Source organism: Melozone crissalis, unplaced genomic scaffold, assembly GCF_028551555.1.
Source record: "Melozone crissalis strain CALT ecotype California unplaced genomic scaffold, PUWL_Pcris_2 ptg000004l_1, whole genome shotgun sequence".
Taxonomy (NCBI): domain Eukaryota; kingdom Metazoa; phylum Chordata; class Aves; order Passeriformes; family Passerellidae; genus Melozone; species Melozone crissalis.
The window spans coordinates 22,293,198-22,312,388 of NW_026535782.1; the positions used below are offsets into that span (position 1 = coordinate 22,293,198).

Here is a 19,191-nt window from a genome sequence, read left to right on the forward strand (position 1 = left end):
ATTTTACTGGTATAGATGTGTAGCCTCTACAGCTTTAGACAGCTAAATCGATACATTACCTCTTTATCATCATTTCTAAATTTGCACTTGGCTGCATTCTCAGAATGCACTGGGATACTTTAAACCATATAACTGCATATTGTTAGGTGATCAAAAATTGTAAGATTAATCATTATTATCATTATTTTACTTTCCATGTGGGTAGGTTTGTATTTATTTGAAACATACAGATATTTTTAGGTTGAGTATTTTTATGAAGGTCCAATTGCAATCGTTTTTACAAACTGATTTCTGGGAAGATTTTGAGACAAAGAAAGTAGTTGCTCCCAAGGTGGCTTTTTCCTCTCCACCTGCACCTTAAAGAATTTATGTTCCTACTGTGCAGAATCCCAGCAGTATCCTCTTATTCAGATTTTTTTTTAATTCCATTTTTTTTTTTCATGAATGTTTAATCCCTGGTAGAGTGTTCAACAATTAATTAATGTTGGTATTTTGTTTAATTTACCACATAAATAAGGACATGTAAACTCGTACATGTACTTTGATTATGTGGTCAGAGCAGGGAATACAGTTTGACAGAGAAATTGTAAATAAATGTAATTGCAGGAAAAGACTGGTTTGTGATGAAGGCAGAAAAGTGCAACTGTTAAAGTTGCCAGATCTATGCAGAAAGTAATGGTGAAATTACAGATAGCTATGTAAAGTGATAAAATGCATGGCTATAAGTTTTTAATAAATGCTTGTAGACTCAATAAGTTTCAGAAACAGACTACAAGCATTAGGAGTCAGTAAATTCTATATTTTTATTCTCTGTTTTATGGTTCTGGGATTTTCTTAGTAACTGTTGAATAACACTGAAAGAAGTATTGTGGAAATGTTTACCATGGTGGCTAGAGCAATTGCCAAAATCTAGAAAAGCTATTTCTAGACTGCTGTTTTCAAGAGATTTAGATCTACAATTATTGTACTCATGTATAATGTCCTTCTAATTACCAGGCTTGCTACGGGAACCTCTTGGCCCTTCTTGTCAAAGCACTGCCAGAATGCAGCAAAGAGTATGGATTAATAATAGGCCAGGGGGAAAGGGCCATTTTCCAATAATTAAGATAGTACTTTGACTGTGCATAGTCTGGACTTGCATACCTCATCCTAGAAACAGCTGACATGTTTTTTGTCAGTGGTGTTTGATTAATATCCTTAAGCAGCATTTCTGTTGGCAGACTTAGTGAAGTACGCAAATATTTGGGGTTACAAATTTTTAATATTTTCAACTATTTTAAAAAATTAAATCTTTTTAATATTTTAAAATATGAATGTTACAGATTTTTAGTAATTTGAATTATTTTTAAGTTCAAAGAGTATTTTTTCTTATTACTGCAGTTTGAAAAGTGTATAAACTTCCTAAATTAGAAAAATGTGAAAGATAAGTATTTGTGGTTGAAAAGGAGTATTCAAGTCTTTGCAGATGAGCCAGATTCCAGTTTAGCAAAGTGTTCTGAGAAAGTGTTTAATTTTAATTGTAAGCATGTGATATCTTATTTTGTTCATGTGTTGTGGCATTTTGCCAGTTTATGCCTTTGCAGGATAAATTTATTCTGCATAGACAAGACAAGGTAACTGACTGTTATTGTCTGTGATAATATAGCGAGCTGTGTTATTTATAAGGGTTTGAGAGAAAGTCAAAGAATTGGGAATTCTTGATGGGATAAATTCAGGGCATTATTGTTGTGAAAATAACTTCAGTGTAATGCTTATCAGGCACAAAATTAAAGAATTTATTCCTTGCATACAAAACCCCCTAGTGAAGTTTCTCTGGAAACAGTAATGAAGTCCCAGAAAGTCCGAAAGTGAACTGTCCCTGTGAAAAAATACTGTCTCTCTCTATTTGCATATTTGATAATGGAACTGTGAAACCAAAAAAAAAACCAGGGAATCACTTTTTTAATCATATGTACTACGAGGCCAGCTTGCGTCCTGAATTTGGAAAAAAAAAACTAGGACAGAATTGCCATAGAAATTTCCTGTTTGGTGAGGACAGCTCTTCAGTTTTTGCTCTGATAGAATGTTGTGTTGCTGTAACAAGTGTTTCCTTCTCCGCTTTCTTTTGTGCTACTTGAACACACACACACAAAAAGTATTTCTCCAATTTAAATTTCATAATGATTAAATAATAAGAGAAGTAATGGTCAGGTGAAGCTATACTTGTTTATAATATGTATAGTTTTTATTCATAGACTAATTAAATATTTTTAGGATACTTATATAGGCCAGTTTAATGTGTTTAATGTGCTTTTGCTCGAATCTGATCTGGGGAGTATCTAATAGATTTTTAGCTTTGGTATTTGACAAAATATAAACCACTATTTCTTAATGGAAACCTCCATCTTTTAAACGTGTTCTAAGTTACGAGGTTGTGTAGGAATGATAAACGTGTTGTAAATTCCCAGGTTGTGTAGGAATGATAAGTTTGTTCTGATTTTTTATTTAAATTAAGTATGTGTTTTATATTTTTTTAATATATTCTTGTTAAATACACTTACCAGATAAACACATCTGTTGGCAAAACACCACCTAGTCCTAGGATAGGTTTGTGAAGGAACCCACATAAACAAATAATTTTTACTTTAGTATTTATCTTGATACTTCACTTAGTGACCTAAGTAGTGTTCACTGAGAGTATGTTTTAGCATTCTGTGCAGACTGTTTTACAAGACATGCTATTTATAACTAATGCTATGTCGGAAGCTGCATTTAGTTGAAAGTTTTATTATTACTGTCACAATACATATTACTGTGTAGAGGTATTCATTTGTATTGCTGCCAGCTTTGCAGTGGATACATGAATACTTGAAATTGTTACAGTGGCTTTCCTGATGTCTTGGTGTATTTGGGATTTGGGTGATGGTCTGAAATAAGGTGACCGGTGTGGGCAGTAGTATGTTGTGTGCAGTCGCTGTGCTGTGGGCACACCACACAATGCTTGGTTAAAATTTCCTGCATGGGCCTATAGGAGTTCTGAAGTTGTGGTACCATCTGTTTTAGTGAATCTTTGCCATTCAGGTACTCTTGTGTTCAGGCACTGTGGAGAAATCTAGACAATTCTGTACATTATTTCTCTAAATAGATCAGCTTTGGGGTTTCTCAAGAATTTGTGAAAATGGGATGGAGATAATAATAACAAATCTAGAGGGTTCTGATGTTTTGTTTGAAGAGCTAAACTCAGACTGCAATTATACTTGAGATTTGATGAGCTGTCATCCTAGATGGAAACACGGTGACTGTAGTATTAGTAAGAGGAATACATCTGGGAATTGCCTTTGTTGAAAAGATAAAGATTGGAGAATTAATACTGTTAGTAATTGTACAGCTCAGATATTCCTGGATGTGAAGCCCAGTGGGTCTGATGAAACAGCCACTGAAGTAAGAGGTGATGCTGTATTTGAATTGTTTTTGGGAAGCAGTGGGAATACAGTAGAAGAGTTACTCCTGTAAAGGAAGTCTGGACCACAGCTGTGGATCACAAGTAGATTGCATTTAAATGAAACTGGAAAATAAATTAAGACAAGCTTTACATAGCAGTGTATTTATCTAGAATCTGTTGGAGTTGCTGGTAGTGCAGTTTCTTCAGAGACTGATGTCATCCTCCAGCCACCTCAGTCTTTTGAAACTGCTCTCCAGCATAAGCACTTTAGTTAGCTGATAATATATCTTGTATTATTTCCCTTCTAAGCTGGAGCCTTATGAGTATGAAAACATGAAATAGGATCTTAATTTCTTTCCTCTCGGTGTTCCTATAGATACTAACGAGGTATTTTCATTAACTTGAATGATTTATTTTTTTTCTTTGAAACATTGAATCTTTTTCTTCTTGTAATTTCTAATAAAGTGAAACTTGGATGGTTGCTGATGCTTATAACTTTTACACTTACTTCCAACAAAGATTAACAAAGATTGCCTTGGAAAAGATTCAGAACTTCATGAAGACATGTATTTGGGTTTCCTCTGTTTGCAAAGATTTCTTGGTAGGATAAGAATGTTATAATGAAATTCCAACCAAATTGGACCATCTATCATGTAGTCTTGTGTTACAAAATGTGGCACTAAAGTTTAACATATTTAAATTCCATGTAAATGCAATTATAGTTTGTATGTGATTGTGTATAACAGGCTGGGGCTGTTTAATCTGCACAAGGCCTTCTGAGTTTGCACACAATTCTCCTGAAGTGTGGACAGAGCCTGTCAGGGTGGAGGCTGGATGGTAGAACCCCTGGTATGGTGTGTATGGTCTCATGGGCCCACATGGGACCTCATTCCAAAGAGGCCAGTGCAGGCTGGTTGGGACAGTATTCAGCGTGCACACTGTGGGACACTCCACCAGATGTTTGAAAATCACAGCTGTTGGAGTTTCATTTTTGTCTGCCATGCTGGCCAAGTACAGCATTGAGTGTCTTGATCTGTCAGCCTGTCCTGTTAGGTGGTCGCAACAAACCAGAAATGAAACAAACAATGCTGAGCATCACATGTGCCATGTTTCGCTGGAAGCCTTATGTGAGATAGTCAGTTTCTGAGGTAGACAAGGTGAAGATGGAAAATGCAAATGTTGTTGAAGGATTCAGCTGCAAGCATCAGTTCTGACAATTATGGGGTTTAACTGTTGAATTGGAATTCGTGGTGCCCTCTGGGCCAGGGGGGGAAAAAACCCAACCTGAAAAGATTGTTGGTGACACTTAGATGGCAAAACGCTTAGACATGAGATCAAATTTGAGGCAGTTTGTTGGCGCATACTAAAAGTTTGAGCAGAGCCTTGTAGCAAGTTGTTGTGTTTGCCATTTTCAGAAACTACTTAGGATAATTCTTGGGACAGGAATTTAGTAAGTGAACATCTATGAGATGAGTAAGTGAGTGGTACATTACTTGGGGCAGCTGCAGCAGCAGCATTGTTAAGTTCTAAGCAGGATTTTCATTGCAGTTTGTGGCACCAGTCTCCACTGTGTGTGCCAGCAGCAGAGTCAAGTTTAAATGCTTTGGCCTTTCTGAGAAACAGCCTTCTATGGGATTAAAATACTGCCTGCTATTAGGCTTCATAAATGGATTGGATTTTCAAGTAACTGTATCAGGCATAGATTCAAGCTGTAGGTCTGCAATGGATTTTCTAATAAAGATGGTGTATTTTTGAAAAGGTTGCAGCTTTTGATTGGCACCACAAGTTCATGATTTGTCATGGGTTCCTTAGTCCTATTGAGTTTAGAGCAAGAGTCATGTCGAATTAGGGGCAAAGAGAGACTGTATGCAACACTTCTCACTTAAAGTAATACAAATTGGAATATTCAATACTGTGAAATCCTTATTACAGTCATGGTTTTGTCTCATGATTATCTAGGATGTTGTTGTCAATAGTATTGCAAAGAGGGAGAGGGAGTACAAGTGAATGAGCAGGAAGAGTGTGTCTGTCTTGCATCATGATGGGTGGTGTTCAGGCAAACAGAAATGGTGCAAGGTCATGCTGTCAGTCTCCCACTAGCAATGCTGTTAGAAATATAGTTCCAAAAGAGGTGATGTGGAGAGCTGTGGTAGAAATGGTACCTGCTTGCTCTTCAGCTGAATAAAAAAGTGAGGAGGGAGTTGATAGTTGGGCTGTGATAGTTCATGTTGTGTTTTGCCAGACATTAGCTTAATATATGTTTTGGTGCATTTATTGTTTCCTGGTAAAGGAAGCCAAAATATCCAAATGAGCCAGATGTTTTATACTGTTACATGAACCAGTTTCTGGTATACTCTAAGCCCATTCAGGGCTACTGTTTATAGTAAATTATACATGCCCCTAGATGTACCTAGTGTAGGCCTCTTTTTGTTAGTATTTTTTCTTAAATATCTGAAAACAAGCCTAAAAATCACTGGGCTGAATAAAAGCCTATGTTGTTACTAAATAAGTATTTTGCATGGACAAAAATATTACTCATCTTCAGAGAACTTTTTTCTCACAGACTTGAATGGAACAAAGTGACTTACTGCTGTCAGAGGACCAGAATGAGTAATATGAATTTGATTTTTAAAGAGATATGATCTTTTGATTTCCAAGTCAAGAGATCCTGAAAGTAACTCAGGTTTTCAGAAAACATCGAAATTACTTGCCCTTCAAAAAGTAGCTGGTCTGCACATGTCTGTCTCTGGTTGCCCACGTATTTTCCTATTTTTCAGTACTTGGCATATCCTGTTCTGGCTATTCACCAGAGCTCTGTGTGTGTGTTTTGTTGTTTTTGGGGAGTGGTGATGGTATTGGTTTTGTTTGGGGTGTGTAGCTTTTAAAAAATTTATTTATTGTTCCATTTATTTCTTTATTTAATTTAAGCTAAACCTCTCTGAACAGAGGAGTGATCCAAGCTGAAAAGCCAAGAGTGGCTGTAAATGGGTTTCATTGTATTTCAGTTTCTTGAATATTTTGTTTCATGTGTCCAATGGGTAACACCAGTTCAGGGTGCCATGCTGACAGTGTGGAGCATCTTTCTACACAGGTACAGAAGGAAGTATTCCTTAAAATTCCATCTTCACCAAGGCTTCAACATAGTACTTAAATGGGCTTTTTTAAAGACTTGAAAAACTTTTCTATCCCGTATACATTGTTTGTTTCATTAGTAATTAAATTCTGGTCTTGAATTTAGTTAGTTGTTTAATTCTTTTTTGTAGATACTAGCTGCATCTTTCTTTGTTGGGATCTGATTGTTCAGTTGGTATTGAAACTAAAAGAGAAGTTCAGAAAACTGTTATTGCTGATGTATACTGCCTGTGACTTTGTGAAATTAAGGAAGCATTCTGAATTCCTGAAAACCTTTTTCTGTGACCAAAGTATACCTTCCTAGCCTATAACTACAGATCCAAGTTGTTTTGAAACATGAAATTAGCCATTGCAACTGATTATAACATATGAGCATTTGCACAACTGTTTTTCAGTAATAGAAAAGTTCCGTTTATTATTTTTAAATTTCTTGTGTATTTAGAGCAAGACGTGTTTGTGCTGAACTGCTCTGCTGTTTGCATAGTAGCTGTATGCCAGACTGTTCAGATTAGAATTTAAGACGAGTAAAGCCCCTGTACAAGCTAATTTTACAAAGCTTCTTCTCTACACTGAAATTCCAGGCTGTGCATTCTCTCTACAGGAAACAAAAGGAATGTTTGGAGGATTGAGATCTGTACAGCTGTCTGTAAACAGTTGGTACTTTTGTAGCATAAAGGAATCATACTGAAGAGTCTATTACAGTCTGGTTATTATAGTTGAAATTTAGTATTACAGTGCTGTTACACGCAATGGATTGACAAATAGTGCATCATCTTCCCTGAATACTAGAAGTATCTTAAAGAGAATAAAGTGTGTTAGAGGTGGGAAATGTATTTCTGTTGTTTGGTTTGAGGTTTGGGTTTTTTTTGGGGTGGGAGGAAGGCAGGGATTAGCATTTGTAATTGATGCTTTGGGATTATTGAGGGCTTTATTTTGTTAAGTGTTCAACTTTTCCTTGTCAAACTTGGTAGTTTGGGGTGAGATAAGAAAGGAGGATCTTTCTTTGAAGAGGCATAACCTGGGTAAATTGAATAACAACATAAAGAGCTCAGAATTTAGTAAAGTGAAGTCAATCCTTGCATTGGTATGGGAAAAGATTAGATCATCACTTAAAAGTAATTTGTATCCTGGTTTCTTGTGAAATGCTTAATAAGACATTTGTGAGAACTTTATGACTGTTGTCAACACTGAACAAGTGATGAACATTTTAGTTTGCAGAGATCTTTTAATATGTACCTAAATTTTTTTCAGAGGGGGGAGAATGGAAGTAAATTCTTGAACTTGGAAATTTTCTATTTTCAGTGGAACTGTTTTAACACATTTTAATAAATTAGATATTAACAGAGGAGAACATCTAGGATATTCATATTGTTCAGCTTTCCTGGAATATGACTTTAATAAAAAGCATAAAGTTAAGTGTATATGCTCCATATAACATTATGGAACAACATGAGCTATTTTATGATATATACATTTTTACAAAGTATATACACATTATTATGCATTATATACAATATATAATACAATTACATAATTACATTTACAAAATACAATTACAAAAAATATATATCGTATTATATACATTATAATACAATATATATTTTTAATGCTTAAATAGATGTTCAGTCTTGGTAGAATGGACAAGTCCAGAATAATTTGCAGATTGAGTACCATATGTGTTTCTGTATAGGTATTTTTACTTTATCTTATTAAATGTTTCTGTGAAATTTTATTTCAATAATGAAATTGTTTTAAGCTCAAGCTTTGACTCAGACCAGCAAATACAAGGAAATTAGCTCTAGCCCCAGCTTTTACTAGACCAGCTACAGCAGGGTAGCTTCTGCCAGTGTAGAAACGGTACATGTGGCATCCCTGGCTGTGTACTCCTGCACCAGAGCTAGTATTCATCTGACCCCTGCTCAGTTTGAAAAATGACTGGAAAGCCAATGTAGAATCCTCCTACTTTTCTGAATGAGCTCTCTGCAGAGTGTGTGATGGGACAGAAAAAGGGAAGGTCAGGCTGTCTTTGAACTGCTCTTTTTGGTCTTGACCATAAATGCACAGGCTCTGTTAATTAAAATTGATTGGATTACAGATTTGATTAATCTGGATATAAGATGTTAACTAAAGGAGAGAAGTGGGATAAAAGGGTAAGGAAATGTAGGGGAAGAGAAAGTTTAGGGTTTAGAGTTTAGAACAGGGCTGAGCTATGACTTTAAAAACTGATAAACAGTTTTAGAAGGTTTTACTTTCTGTGCAGATACTCGGTTGAAGTTTAAGTCACATAAATGAGTATTTTTAGTTTAAAGATAAAAGCAATCGTATTTAAGTGTAATTTTTTAGTCTCTTAAAAAGCCTAAAAGCAAATGACTTGCAGGGAAGATTTTTGCTTAACTGACTCAAGAGTTTATGTAATAAGGAGGGGACTCTGGCAGTGGTTCATGTAACAATAGCATATGTACTACTTGGAATATCCTGAACTCTAGTCAGACTTGAATGGTATTTGCATGTGATACAGTTCAGCATCATGCCTTATTAGCTCTGATGTCTTTCATTTCTTCTGAAATGTGCCCTTTTCTTAAGAAAAAAATTGTTTGCTAACACATTAATGGCATGGTTATGTCATTGATACCTCACTTCATGAAATAATTACTAATTTAATGAACGGGAAATATTCCTCAGAGGTCAGTGGGAATGCTGTTTCCTTAAAATCTTTCTGATTTACCATGAGTTAATTACTTCAGTGTCTACTGGCAATTATACAAAAGCTTACCCATATAGTAAATATTGTAGTATATACAAAGAGAAGTATAAATGCTTTAAATTATTTTCTGACTTTACAGTATTTTTATTATTATTTTATTCACCTGGTATTGTAATTTTTCAGCACAGTTAAAATCTGTATGTTTAGGCAGCTTCAATCTTGACTTAATTTCATGAAGGGTTTTCAACTACATATCACTGTGAATTTAATGCTGCAGTGGGTATTTTAAATTGACTTTATATACTGGAGTGTAGAAGGTTCTGAAAGTTACATTTCTAATACTAAATTAACTGTCATTGAGGTAATTAATTTATCAAGCTGCTTGACTGTTTACTTTTTGTATATATAGGTTCTGTGCTTAAAGTCCATTTTTTGTACAGTACATCAGTTTGTTTTTTTTCTTAAGGGGTTCAAAGGAATTTCCAGTGGTTACTAGCTGCAGTTATGGCTCTCAAGTTCCTGAATTGCTGCCCTTGGAATTCCTGAAGTCTCTTACTTTTGTGTAGTTGTTAAGACCTAGTGTACAGTTTCTCTTTAAACAAGGCAAAAAGAAATAAGTATTTTTTCTGGACTTTACCTTGATATTGGTATTGTATATGTATTGGTAGAGAGTACAGAGTAGTTTTTATGATGCTTTCACCTGCAGACTTATTTTGAGTAGCAAAAGTTGATTTGGGAAAAACAGGCTTAGTCACAAAGGGGAGCAATTTGATGCAATTTATCTTAAGTATCATTTTTGAAAAATGTGAAAAAATTGGTATATAAAGCAGTAATTACACATATGTACATTTCTCTGTCACCTGTTGTCAGTCTGACTCAGCATTTGTTTTTCAGCATCTTGATTATTGTTTCCAGTAAATCTTTGTGTTTCTAGATTGCTTCCTTTTTAAGTTCTGCTTTTGGAATAAAAGATTTAGCTGCACTAAAACCACATTTTTTTATAATTTTATTTCAGTTATCTAGAAAAGTATGAAAAAGTCCATCACTTTGGAGAGGAGGATGATGAGGTACAACCAGGCAATCCAAAGCCACAACTTCCTATTGGTGCAATTCCAACTTCCTATAACTACCAGCAACACAGCGTGTCAGGTAAATTCTTGAGAGTGAAAGTGCTATTTCCTTCAAGTGTGTGGGTGCATTTTTGGTTGGTTTCTTTTGACAGGCTGCAGAAATAGTGCATGGATACATTTGCAATAGTGTTAAAACCATCAAATCTGTAGGACACTCAGATGATTACTTTAATACACTCAAAAACCTTTCCACTGTGAACCAGAAGAAAACAAATATTAAAATCCATAAGCTATTTCTCCTCTTTACAGATATTATCCTTGCTAATTAGTAGAGCTGTGTAGTTACTTGTCTTGAAAAAAATTACCTTGAAAATTTGCAGTGTGTTTCTTTCAATCTCTAATTTCTCCACAGAGTGAAATGCTTGAATTGACCCTACAATTATTTAAGCTTTAAATCAGAAGCTGGTGGGCTTTGTGGAATGGACGTGTAATTTGTTGTGTAGAAATTGACTTCAAATTGTATTCCAATTCCATTCTTTAATTAAAGCTTCTGTTTTGTAAGCTTTTCTTTGGGAGAACAGGCTACATTGTTGCATTCTGGAGCTGGCAGAGGAATTGATATGTAACTAGAAAGGTACACAGCAAAGGGGAATGGGTTCTGCGTTTTTGCCAGACAAAAAATACATTGAATACTGTGAAAGCTTGTTTAAAACAGCAATAATTTATAAACAAACTTTTTCCAAATTCTTGCTTACAATAATATTGCTTTGTATATCATTTCAAGATTGAATGTAGCTGTGAAAATGTTGTTGATTGTATTTGTTTTTTTAGATTATCTTCGTCAAAGCTATGGGCTGTCTATGGACTTAAACTCACCAAATGACTATAATAAGTTGGTGCTTTCACTGTTATCTGGACTCCCAAATGAAGTGGACTTTGCAATTAATGTGTGTACTCTTCTTTCAAATGAAAGCAAGCATGTTATGCAGCTTGAAAAGGACCCTAAAATCATCACTTTACTGCTTGCAAATGCTGGGGTGTTTGATGACAGTAAGTATACATCAACGTTTTTGCAACAGAAAGCATCCATACCTGTTGTAGCATCTTTCACAACTCATGATGATTAAAATGTTAATAACTTGCTTCACAGTAATATATCTAGTTTTTCCTCTTGTCTATGATTACAGGTTTTATCAAATGTAACAAATACCTTTTAAGTTAGTTAATCTTAAAAATTTATTTTACAGGTTAGTGAAATGTAAGAATTAGTTTTTTGATAATGAAGTTCAGTTCTTCAGGATGCTAAATTTACAGCACTCGATTTCCATCTCTTTGTAGTGTATTACTGTTTCCTTTTGAATTTGTAGGACCATGCTGAGTTTCTGTAATTCTTTTTTAATGGCAATGCATATTTAAAATTTAAGTCAAGGTAGTCTGAAAACAATGACATGCTAACATTTTTGTCCTGATACTTCACTACACATTTAACTGCAGTGAAATTCAGGTTATAAAACTCAGGGGAGAAAAGTCTTAATCAGATTTTCAGAATTACTTAATATGTTAGTATATAAGTTTTAAATGAGGGTTGATACCTTCAAAATAGGTATGTCAAATAAATTCTTCAGATTTTTTTCAGTGTGAAAGAAATGCCTCCATGCCTAATAATTCCTTGTTAATGGCCTCCTGTCAAGAGAGGAGCAAAACATAAATTAACCTAAACCATTGTAAAATGATAACAACATAGCTTTTATCTTGGGCTGATGAGGAGGAAGTATTTACCATGTTTATGTGCTGAGCTTTTTCAGTTTGGTTTGGTTTTAATGTTTTGTTGTTTATGTTTGTTTATTTGTTTGTGAATTTGGGTTTCGTTTTTGTTTGTGGGTGGGTGGATTGGTTGGTTGGTTGGTTTTGTGGGGTTCTTTGGTTGGTTGGTTGTTGGTTGGTTTTTTAATACTGAAATTCAGAAATAACTTCCAGAAAAAATTGCTCAAATGAGCCTTTTCAGCCGAGCATAATTAAGTCTGATAATGTAGACGATCATATCTGTTTGAGTAGAAATCTCCTTTGCATGTGTAAGCACAAACATAGTATGGGATGTCAAAGATTCTGATTTAAAATGCTGGGGAAGAGCCAGTGTTAGCCCTTGTATATGGTTTAGTTGGATTTTTTTAATAATTGGCATTTTTACATAAGGATTTGTAGCTTTCCCGTTCTCCCCCCAGTATTGCATTAGTGTCTTCCAACTTCTCTCTTGCTTTTTCTACAAATTTTCTGAAAAATTTGTACATTTTTCAGTGTCCTTCAGATATGGTTAGAGCTTGGTCATTTAGTGTTTGCATCTAGTCCAGGCACAAGTGCTTTCAAAGGAAAATATTTGAAAGGAAGCTAGGGAAGGGAAACTTAGTCCTTCGTATGATTCCAGAATGCTTGCTCTCTAGATTTTCGAGGTTACCATCACTCCCATGTTCGCTTGATGAAACTTCTATTGATTTAGGAATTTGCAAATAATTTAATTATGTATTGCTATTTAAGGTATTTTTTTTATGTTCTATAGGCAGACAGTGTTTTCTGGAGTTCTTAACTTGAAGAACAAATTTATTCCATAGCTTGTCCTGTTTAGTGTTTTTTGAAAAATATTTGAGGTAAAGCTGGGAGGAATGATGAGCATGTAATAAGCTCACTGTTTTCATTATCTGGGAAAAACTTCATTTTTATAGTACATGATTGTGTCTTCTGGATAAATCCAGGAAAATGTCCTAGCAGCATTAGGAGGACTAATTGGGACAAAGGGGGGAAAGAAACAGCAGGGGTATGTTTACTTATTTTTGAAGCATGAAAATTCAATTTGAAGTATTGATGTGGTTTTATAGTATAAATAATAAAGGTAAATCTGCCAGGTTTCATGCTGAAATAAATGAGTTCTCTAGTTAGTAAATTCAGCCATTATGAAAATCCTACCAGAGTAATGTTAGGTGGCAATAAAAAATAGCTGATTAACTTTATTTAATACAGGTTTTAGATTTTTCTTGTCTATAATTAAGGTTTTATAATTGTTATTATTTATAGTGTTTTTTAGGTAATAAAATATGTCATCAGCTTCCCTCCTGTTCCCTCCTAAACTTCAGGATAACAGTTGGATTGCAGGTCATGGGGCAACCGCATGGGTTTGAGGGTTGTATAGTATATTCAGCTTGGAGAGATGCATAAGGCCTTGGTTTGGATTCTGTGAATTGAAAGCTCATGTGGTCTTGGAATTGAGATTTGTAGCATTTTGTACAAAATAAGAAAACATGAACCAAAATGTTTAACTGAAATGTGTCATTAGTTCATTACAGAACTATTGCAAGAGAGTATTTTTAGATTGACTCAGCATTTGAATCAGATTGACTGAGTCGTAACTGCTTTCAAGGAGTGATGATTACAAAAGCTGTTGTAGTGGCTTAGTCAAACAGCCAAGAACATCTATTACTGGTCTTGGTTAAATATTGAGTTTGAATTGAGAATTGTCAAAATCTTACTACTATTTTTTAGAAAACGTGAGTGGGAATTTGTTTAATTACTAGAGTAGTGTTTGTGCTTACACAGCGCACATGGAAAACAGTTCTTGATGTGAGGGTGAAAACACACCAGTCAACTTGACTCTTGGAAAAGAACTCTGGAAAAGTTTCCCCTGGAGAAGTTTTTCTCCTGGAAAAGTTTTTTTTTGTTTTACAGGATTCACAAACTAGGCCTTTCCTTATGAACTCCTTACTTTCAGGTTACACTGTAAATTTGCAATAGCTGTTAATTAAATGACAACAGACATTTCAGCTGGTTTGTGCAGTATTTTTAAGATCAAAAGGAAACACTGGAAGAGTCTATAGTGTTCTTGAATCTTTATTTAGTTTGTGGATTAATAAAAATGTTCATTTTTAAAGACTTTACTAAAATATGATTTTTGTGCTTAAAGCTTTAGGATCATTTTCTGCCGTATTTGGAGAAGAGTGGAAGGAGAAAACTGATAGAGATTTTGTTAAGGTAAATCAAAAATTACTAAAATAATTTTGTACTGCATGTGGTGGACATCAAATCCTTTATAAAGATTGAAAGTTCTAAGATACACTAGCATATGTCCTTGAAATTACTCTCAACTTCTTTCCTTTGATTTAAATATAATAGGACAGTATGTCACAGTTGTCTTAAAATGTTGGGATGAGTAGGAAGAAGTGTATTAAGAAAAAAATAGGTATAGGCAAATGAACAAAAGTTTCTATGTTTCTTTTTATAAGGAAACTAATGTGTGTGAAGAAAAGGGATGTTGGGCAGCATATTTACCAAGAGGCAACAATGCTGTGTTGGGTTCCGTTTTGAACTGCGATGATCAGTAAAGAAACATTCTGAATTATAAAAATTAAGATCAAAGCATAAGAAGCTGTGAGAAATACTTTAATAGTATTTAGTAGTACTTTAACTTAATTTTGCAGAAGGCTTTTTTAATCTTTCCACTAGAGGGCATGAGCTACTGTACAAGCAGTGAAATGAAGTAAAAATAGAACTAAAGTTTCTTTGTACAAATGGTTATTTATTCTAGATGAACTTTTTTAGGTGAATAAGACCATGCATTATAGATGAAAGAGATTTGATATTTTAGCATATTTTCTATGATATGTGATTTCTTGAATTACAAGTGATGATTTATGTGGCTAAAGTAGAAGAAAGCAAGATTAAAATATATTTGGATACCTTATGATTTTTATTAAATAAAAATGTGAAGAGATAATCTTCAGAGTTCCTCATAAAGGCAGATTTCTGCTCAATTCCATAATTGTTCTATATACTGAAATATCATGCTGGCATTACAGAACAATATTTGTTGGGAGCTGTCTCCATTTATCTTTTGTTTTATTTTTATGTAACTCAGTTTGGGAACAAGCTGGACCATAGTAGTTTTCGTTAATTGATAAGTATTGTTGAAATACCAGTGTAAAGATTGCCTAATCAAAATTTCCTAAGTAAACTTAAAACCAAGAAAGCTAAGCTCTCATATTTGTGAGTATACGGACTTGAAAATGAGATTCAAGTGTGCCAAAATTAAGTGTAAAAATTAATGTTTCATAATCTTCAAGATTTCCCTTTTCCACTGAAAAAGTATGTCCAGAAGTACTGTAGGTTGTGGGTTGGTTAGTGGGTTGGTTAGTTTGGTTGGTTGGGTTTTTTTAAAGCATTTAGCACTTATGTGTTGAGTTCCCACTAAGCTGTCACAGACTGATCTAGAGCAGCAGCAAGCACCATGTCTCAATCTGTAAACATCTGAAATTATACAGTATTCTAATGTATTGCATATTGATTATATAAATTTAAGTAATTGTTATAAGGGCAGGTGGTTCTTATATATGTTTTAACAAAGTTTTAAGTAGAACCCCTGTAACTGCAATAAGGTTTACTAGTAAAATCTTGGATGCTCTCCAAGATCTATTTTTAGACATTACAACATATATAGTACCATTCTGTAGTGAAATACAGCTGACAGCATGGTAGAAATACTCAGAAAGCATGTGAAAAACTTGACGTCACATGTAAAAGTATCTCTAATTCCAGGAATTCAGATTTTTTCAGAGCATCTCACTGCAAGCATTTGTTTGACCTTACTACTGGAAGTAATTTATTTTGTATTGCAGCTGTGGCTATGTCAAAACAGAAGTTGGGGGAGGCATGGGAGCTTCCTGACATAGGAGAGAGATATTTGGTTGTCAGCACAGATGTTGTCTGGTTTTGGTGTTTGTTTTTAGGTTTTTTTAAATGTGCTTTTGCAGTTTTAAGAAAAAAGAACAGCTATTAAGTAAGTTACTCCTTTCACCGGTCATATTATCTTTTTTTTTTTAATCTTCATTTTTTTGTTTGTTCATTTTGGTGCTAGTGGTGTCCTCCAGTATCACTGTTCTGTCAGTTGAAGGTGAAGATGAAAAGCAATGTGTTTCTTTATACTAAACTTCAAGGGAATCAATTACCTTTCTTTTCTTTTTTCTTTCCCTTCCCCCCCCAGTCCTTACTGCATTATATAAGACTGAAAAATTTACATTTTTCATTATCTTAAGTGCAGCAGGACATATCTTCTTACTTTTCACATACATTACTTCTAAACTGAATCAAATATTTTTACTAGTCAGTGAATCTGTTCCATTAATTGTCCAAATAGGAGTATTATTTAAGTTGAACCTGCTGTTGTCTCTTACAGCTATGTTAATTTGTGGCATTCTCCCCTCTTGATTTTTCCTCATGCTCCCAATAAGCTTAACTGTCTAGTTAGCAGGAATGACTATGTGTCCTTACTTAGGGATTGGAACAACTGGCGTTTAGCCTGTCGTCTTGTATGTTGTATGTCTCCTTGTTTGTTTTGTCGTCCCCATCCCCAAACTCTGATGGCATCCTGCTCAGATATTTTCTCCTCTTTTCCCATTTTTGACTGTTTCACTTAGCTTTGAATGTCCTCAGTTACCAAGGTTCACTTGTGAGTATAGTTTGCTTTCAAGAGTGATTTGTTTATGTAGTTGCTTATTTTCTGATAGATTCAGCTGTTTTTCCAGGTATTTCTTTCATGTCTCCAGCAGCTACTCAATGTCTGATGTGTAATATCTGAGAAATTGCATTACATTTCTTCATGCACCGTTCATCTCTGTTTACTTCAATCAAATTATTTGCATTTCTTGGACTACTTGAGGCCTCCTCTGGCTGTAGAGCTCCAAAATCCACCTACATGCAGTTCTTGTGCCTTAGTTACTTCTCTGATTTTCTTCTGTATTTTGTGATTTTTGAAATTTTGTTGCCCAACTTCTTTCTATAATTTTCTTTTCATTTACTGTGCATTTATCCTCTGAATCTTTCTTAGATAGTGTGCAGAAATCCTTATGCACTTAAATACCTGAAATACTTTTCAAACATCACTTTCCTTGTCTCTCAGAGTAATCTGTCAAGCTGATGTGACTCCAGTTGCTCTCATATTTTTCTTGAACAATAAGTCATCATACCATTGGTACATTTTGTTTTGTGGACTCACATCTCCATTGCTTTTATGGACAGTCATTTGGTTGATCTTATTTGCAGTGGATTCTGTATAATCCTTTGCATTTTTTTCCAAAGGAACTTGGGTACTGACAGTGATCAGACTGTGAATGTGAATTAAGTTCTTTACCTTTGTCCATTACATCTTAGTATCCGGATGTCAGGAAGCTCTATTTGGTTGCTTCCAGGTTTTAGCTTTGTTTCTATTAGCAGTCCATGATTTAAATATATATATATATATATATATATAAAAATTAGTGATAAGGTCCATTTCTTTTACACCATCTTGTTTATTTCTATTAATATGTCATATTAGATTGCAGGTATCCTTCATAGTAGGGAATAAATAACTGCTTGGGATGCTGAACTGATTTTTTATTGCCTTTGTGCTGTGTGTTTTTCAAATGAATGCCCAGAAAGCTTCATTGTTTCTTTCCACTTTTGCTGTTCCTTTGGGGGGAAAAAAAAAATTGTCATGTTACACCTGTTCCCTTGTAACAGAATTTTGCCTGCATGCCTTCATCTTCTGCGGCTTTTGGTGATAGCTTCAGTATTAATTAGAAAAATCTATTTGTCACAAACAGTAAGAAGTTAAGATTTTTTTCTGGCTGTTCTTGTCTTTGTTAAAATGAGGTAATAATCCTTTCTGTGCAAGTAAATCCTCTTTACTAAACAGTACTTGGACACCATTTAGCAACATTGCAGTGAAAATAAAATTCTTTTCCTTCCAATTTAGAAAATCTATAGTATTGTATTTGTCAAGAAAATAGTAGTGTCAAGCTTGGTATGAATGCTGTAATTTAGTAATTACATTTGCATAGCAAAATTTCTCCTGCTGTTCAGCTGGTTGTACTTCCCATCCTCCCCTTTTTATCCAGATTTATTAGTGGTTTTATTCTGTGATTATAGTCAAAAGAGGAATGGTATTTCATTAGTGAGTCAAAGAAATGTACAAATTTTTATTAGTCAAAGGAAGGTTTATATCTTTGTTCAGATACACACATTAGAATGCATATATCATTATATATTTTTATATTATTATACATCACACTGTGTATTTTTATTAGTTTGCAAAACTTAATTCATTGATTAATTCTTGAATTTCAGCAGGACTAGCAACAAAACAACCATTTACAGACCAGGCCATAAATTTGTAAAGTAATTTGAATTCCAGTCTGCTGAAGTGTTCTGCTTTGGTTATATTTATAAAGGTTTTTTGTGATAGTGGTGCTTGTTTCTCTCTTTTTAGTGTGTTATGATGAAGTAGGAAACACAGCAGCAGCTTTAAAAAGTCTTTCCAAATAGTAACTTCTTGCAGGAGTCTTAAGATCTGTTGAGAGTGGGAGGAGTCACTTTATTCTGCCTTAGATCATCACTGTTTGTAGGAGATGAAGGAGGATGAGCTGTACTTTTTTCCATTTGGAATTGCTGTATTTCTAATGATATATGGGAAACTGCCCCATAGTTGCAGCATGTGCTTCAGCAAAACAATTCTGTGGTAGTGTTGGTTGATCATGACTGCATACTTCTGGTGCTTGAAGGGAAAAATTTCTTTATGTAAAGTACTGAACATCTTGCCAATCATCACTTCTGGTTACTATCAGATGAATCAAGGTACTAGGAAATTTTAAAGAACAATTATTTTAATATTATTTCAATATTTTAACATAATAGAAATACAAGTAATTGATATTTTAAGAAATAGCCCCTAGAAATTAAGTATTTTTAATTCTTTCTTCAGTTTTGGAAGGATATTGTTGAGGATATTGAAGTTCGTGATCTAATTTCTGACAGAAGCAAATCTCAAGGTGAGACATCTTGACTAA

The 19,191-nt window shown here is 34.3% G+C and overlaps 1 protein-coding gene across 1 annotated transcript in view; it reads left to right on the top strand.

Moving 5' to 3' along the window:
* ARID2 (AT-rich interaction domain 2) overlaps positions 1–19,191 on the top strand; it is a 92,925-nt gene that overhangs the window by 42,831 nt on the left and 30,903 nt on the right. Inside the window, exons 4-7 of the mRNA XM_054275367.1 lie at positions 10,273–10,406; positions 11,159–11,377; positions 14,277–14,344; positions 19,107–19,173. Coding sequence (XP_054131342.1) covers positions 10,273–10,406; positions 11,159–11,377; positions 14,277–14,344; positions 19,107–19,173 — 488 coding nt within the window. The remainder of the gene's footprint in view (positions 1–10,272; positions 10,407–11,158; positions 11,378–14,276; positions 14,345–19,106; positions 19,174–19,191) is intronic.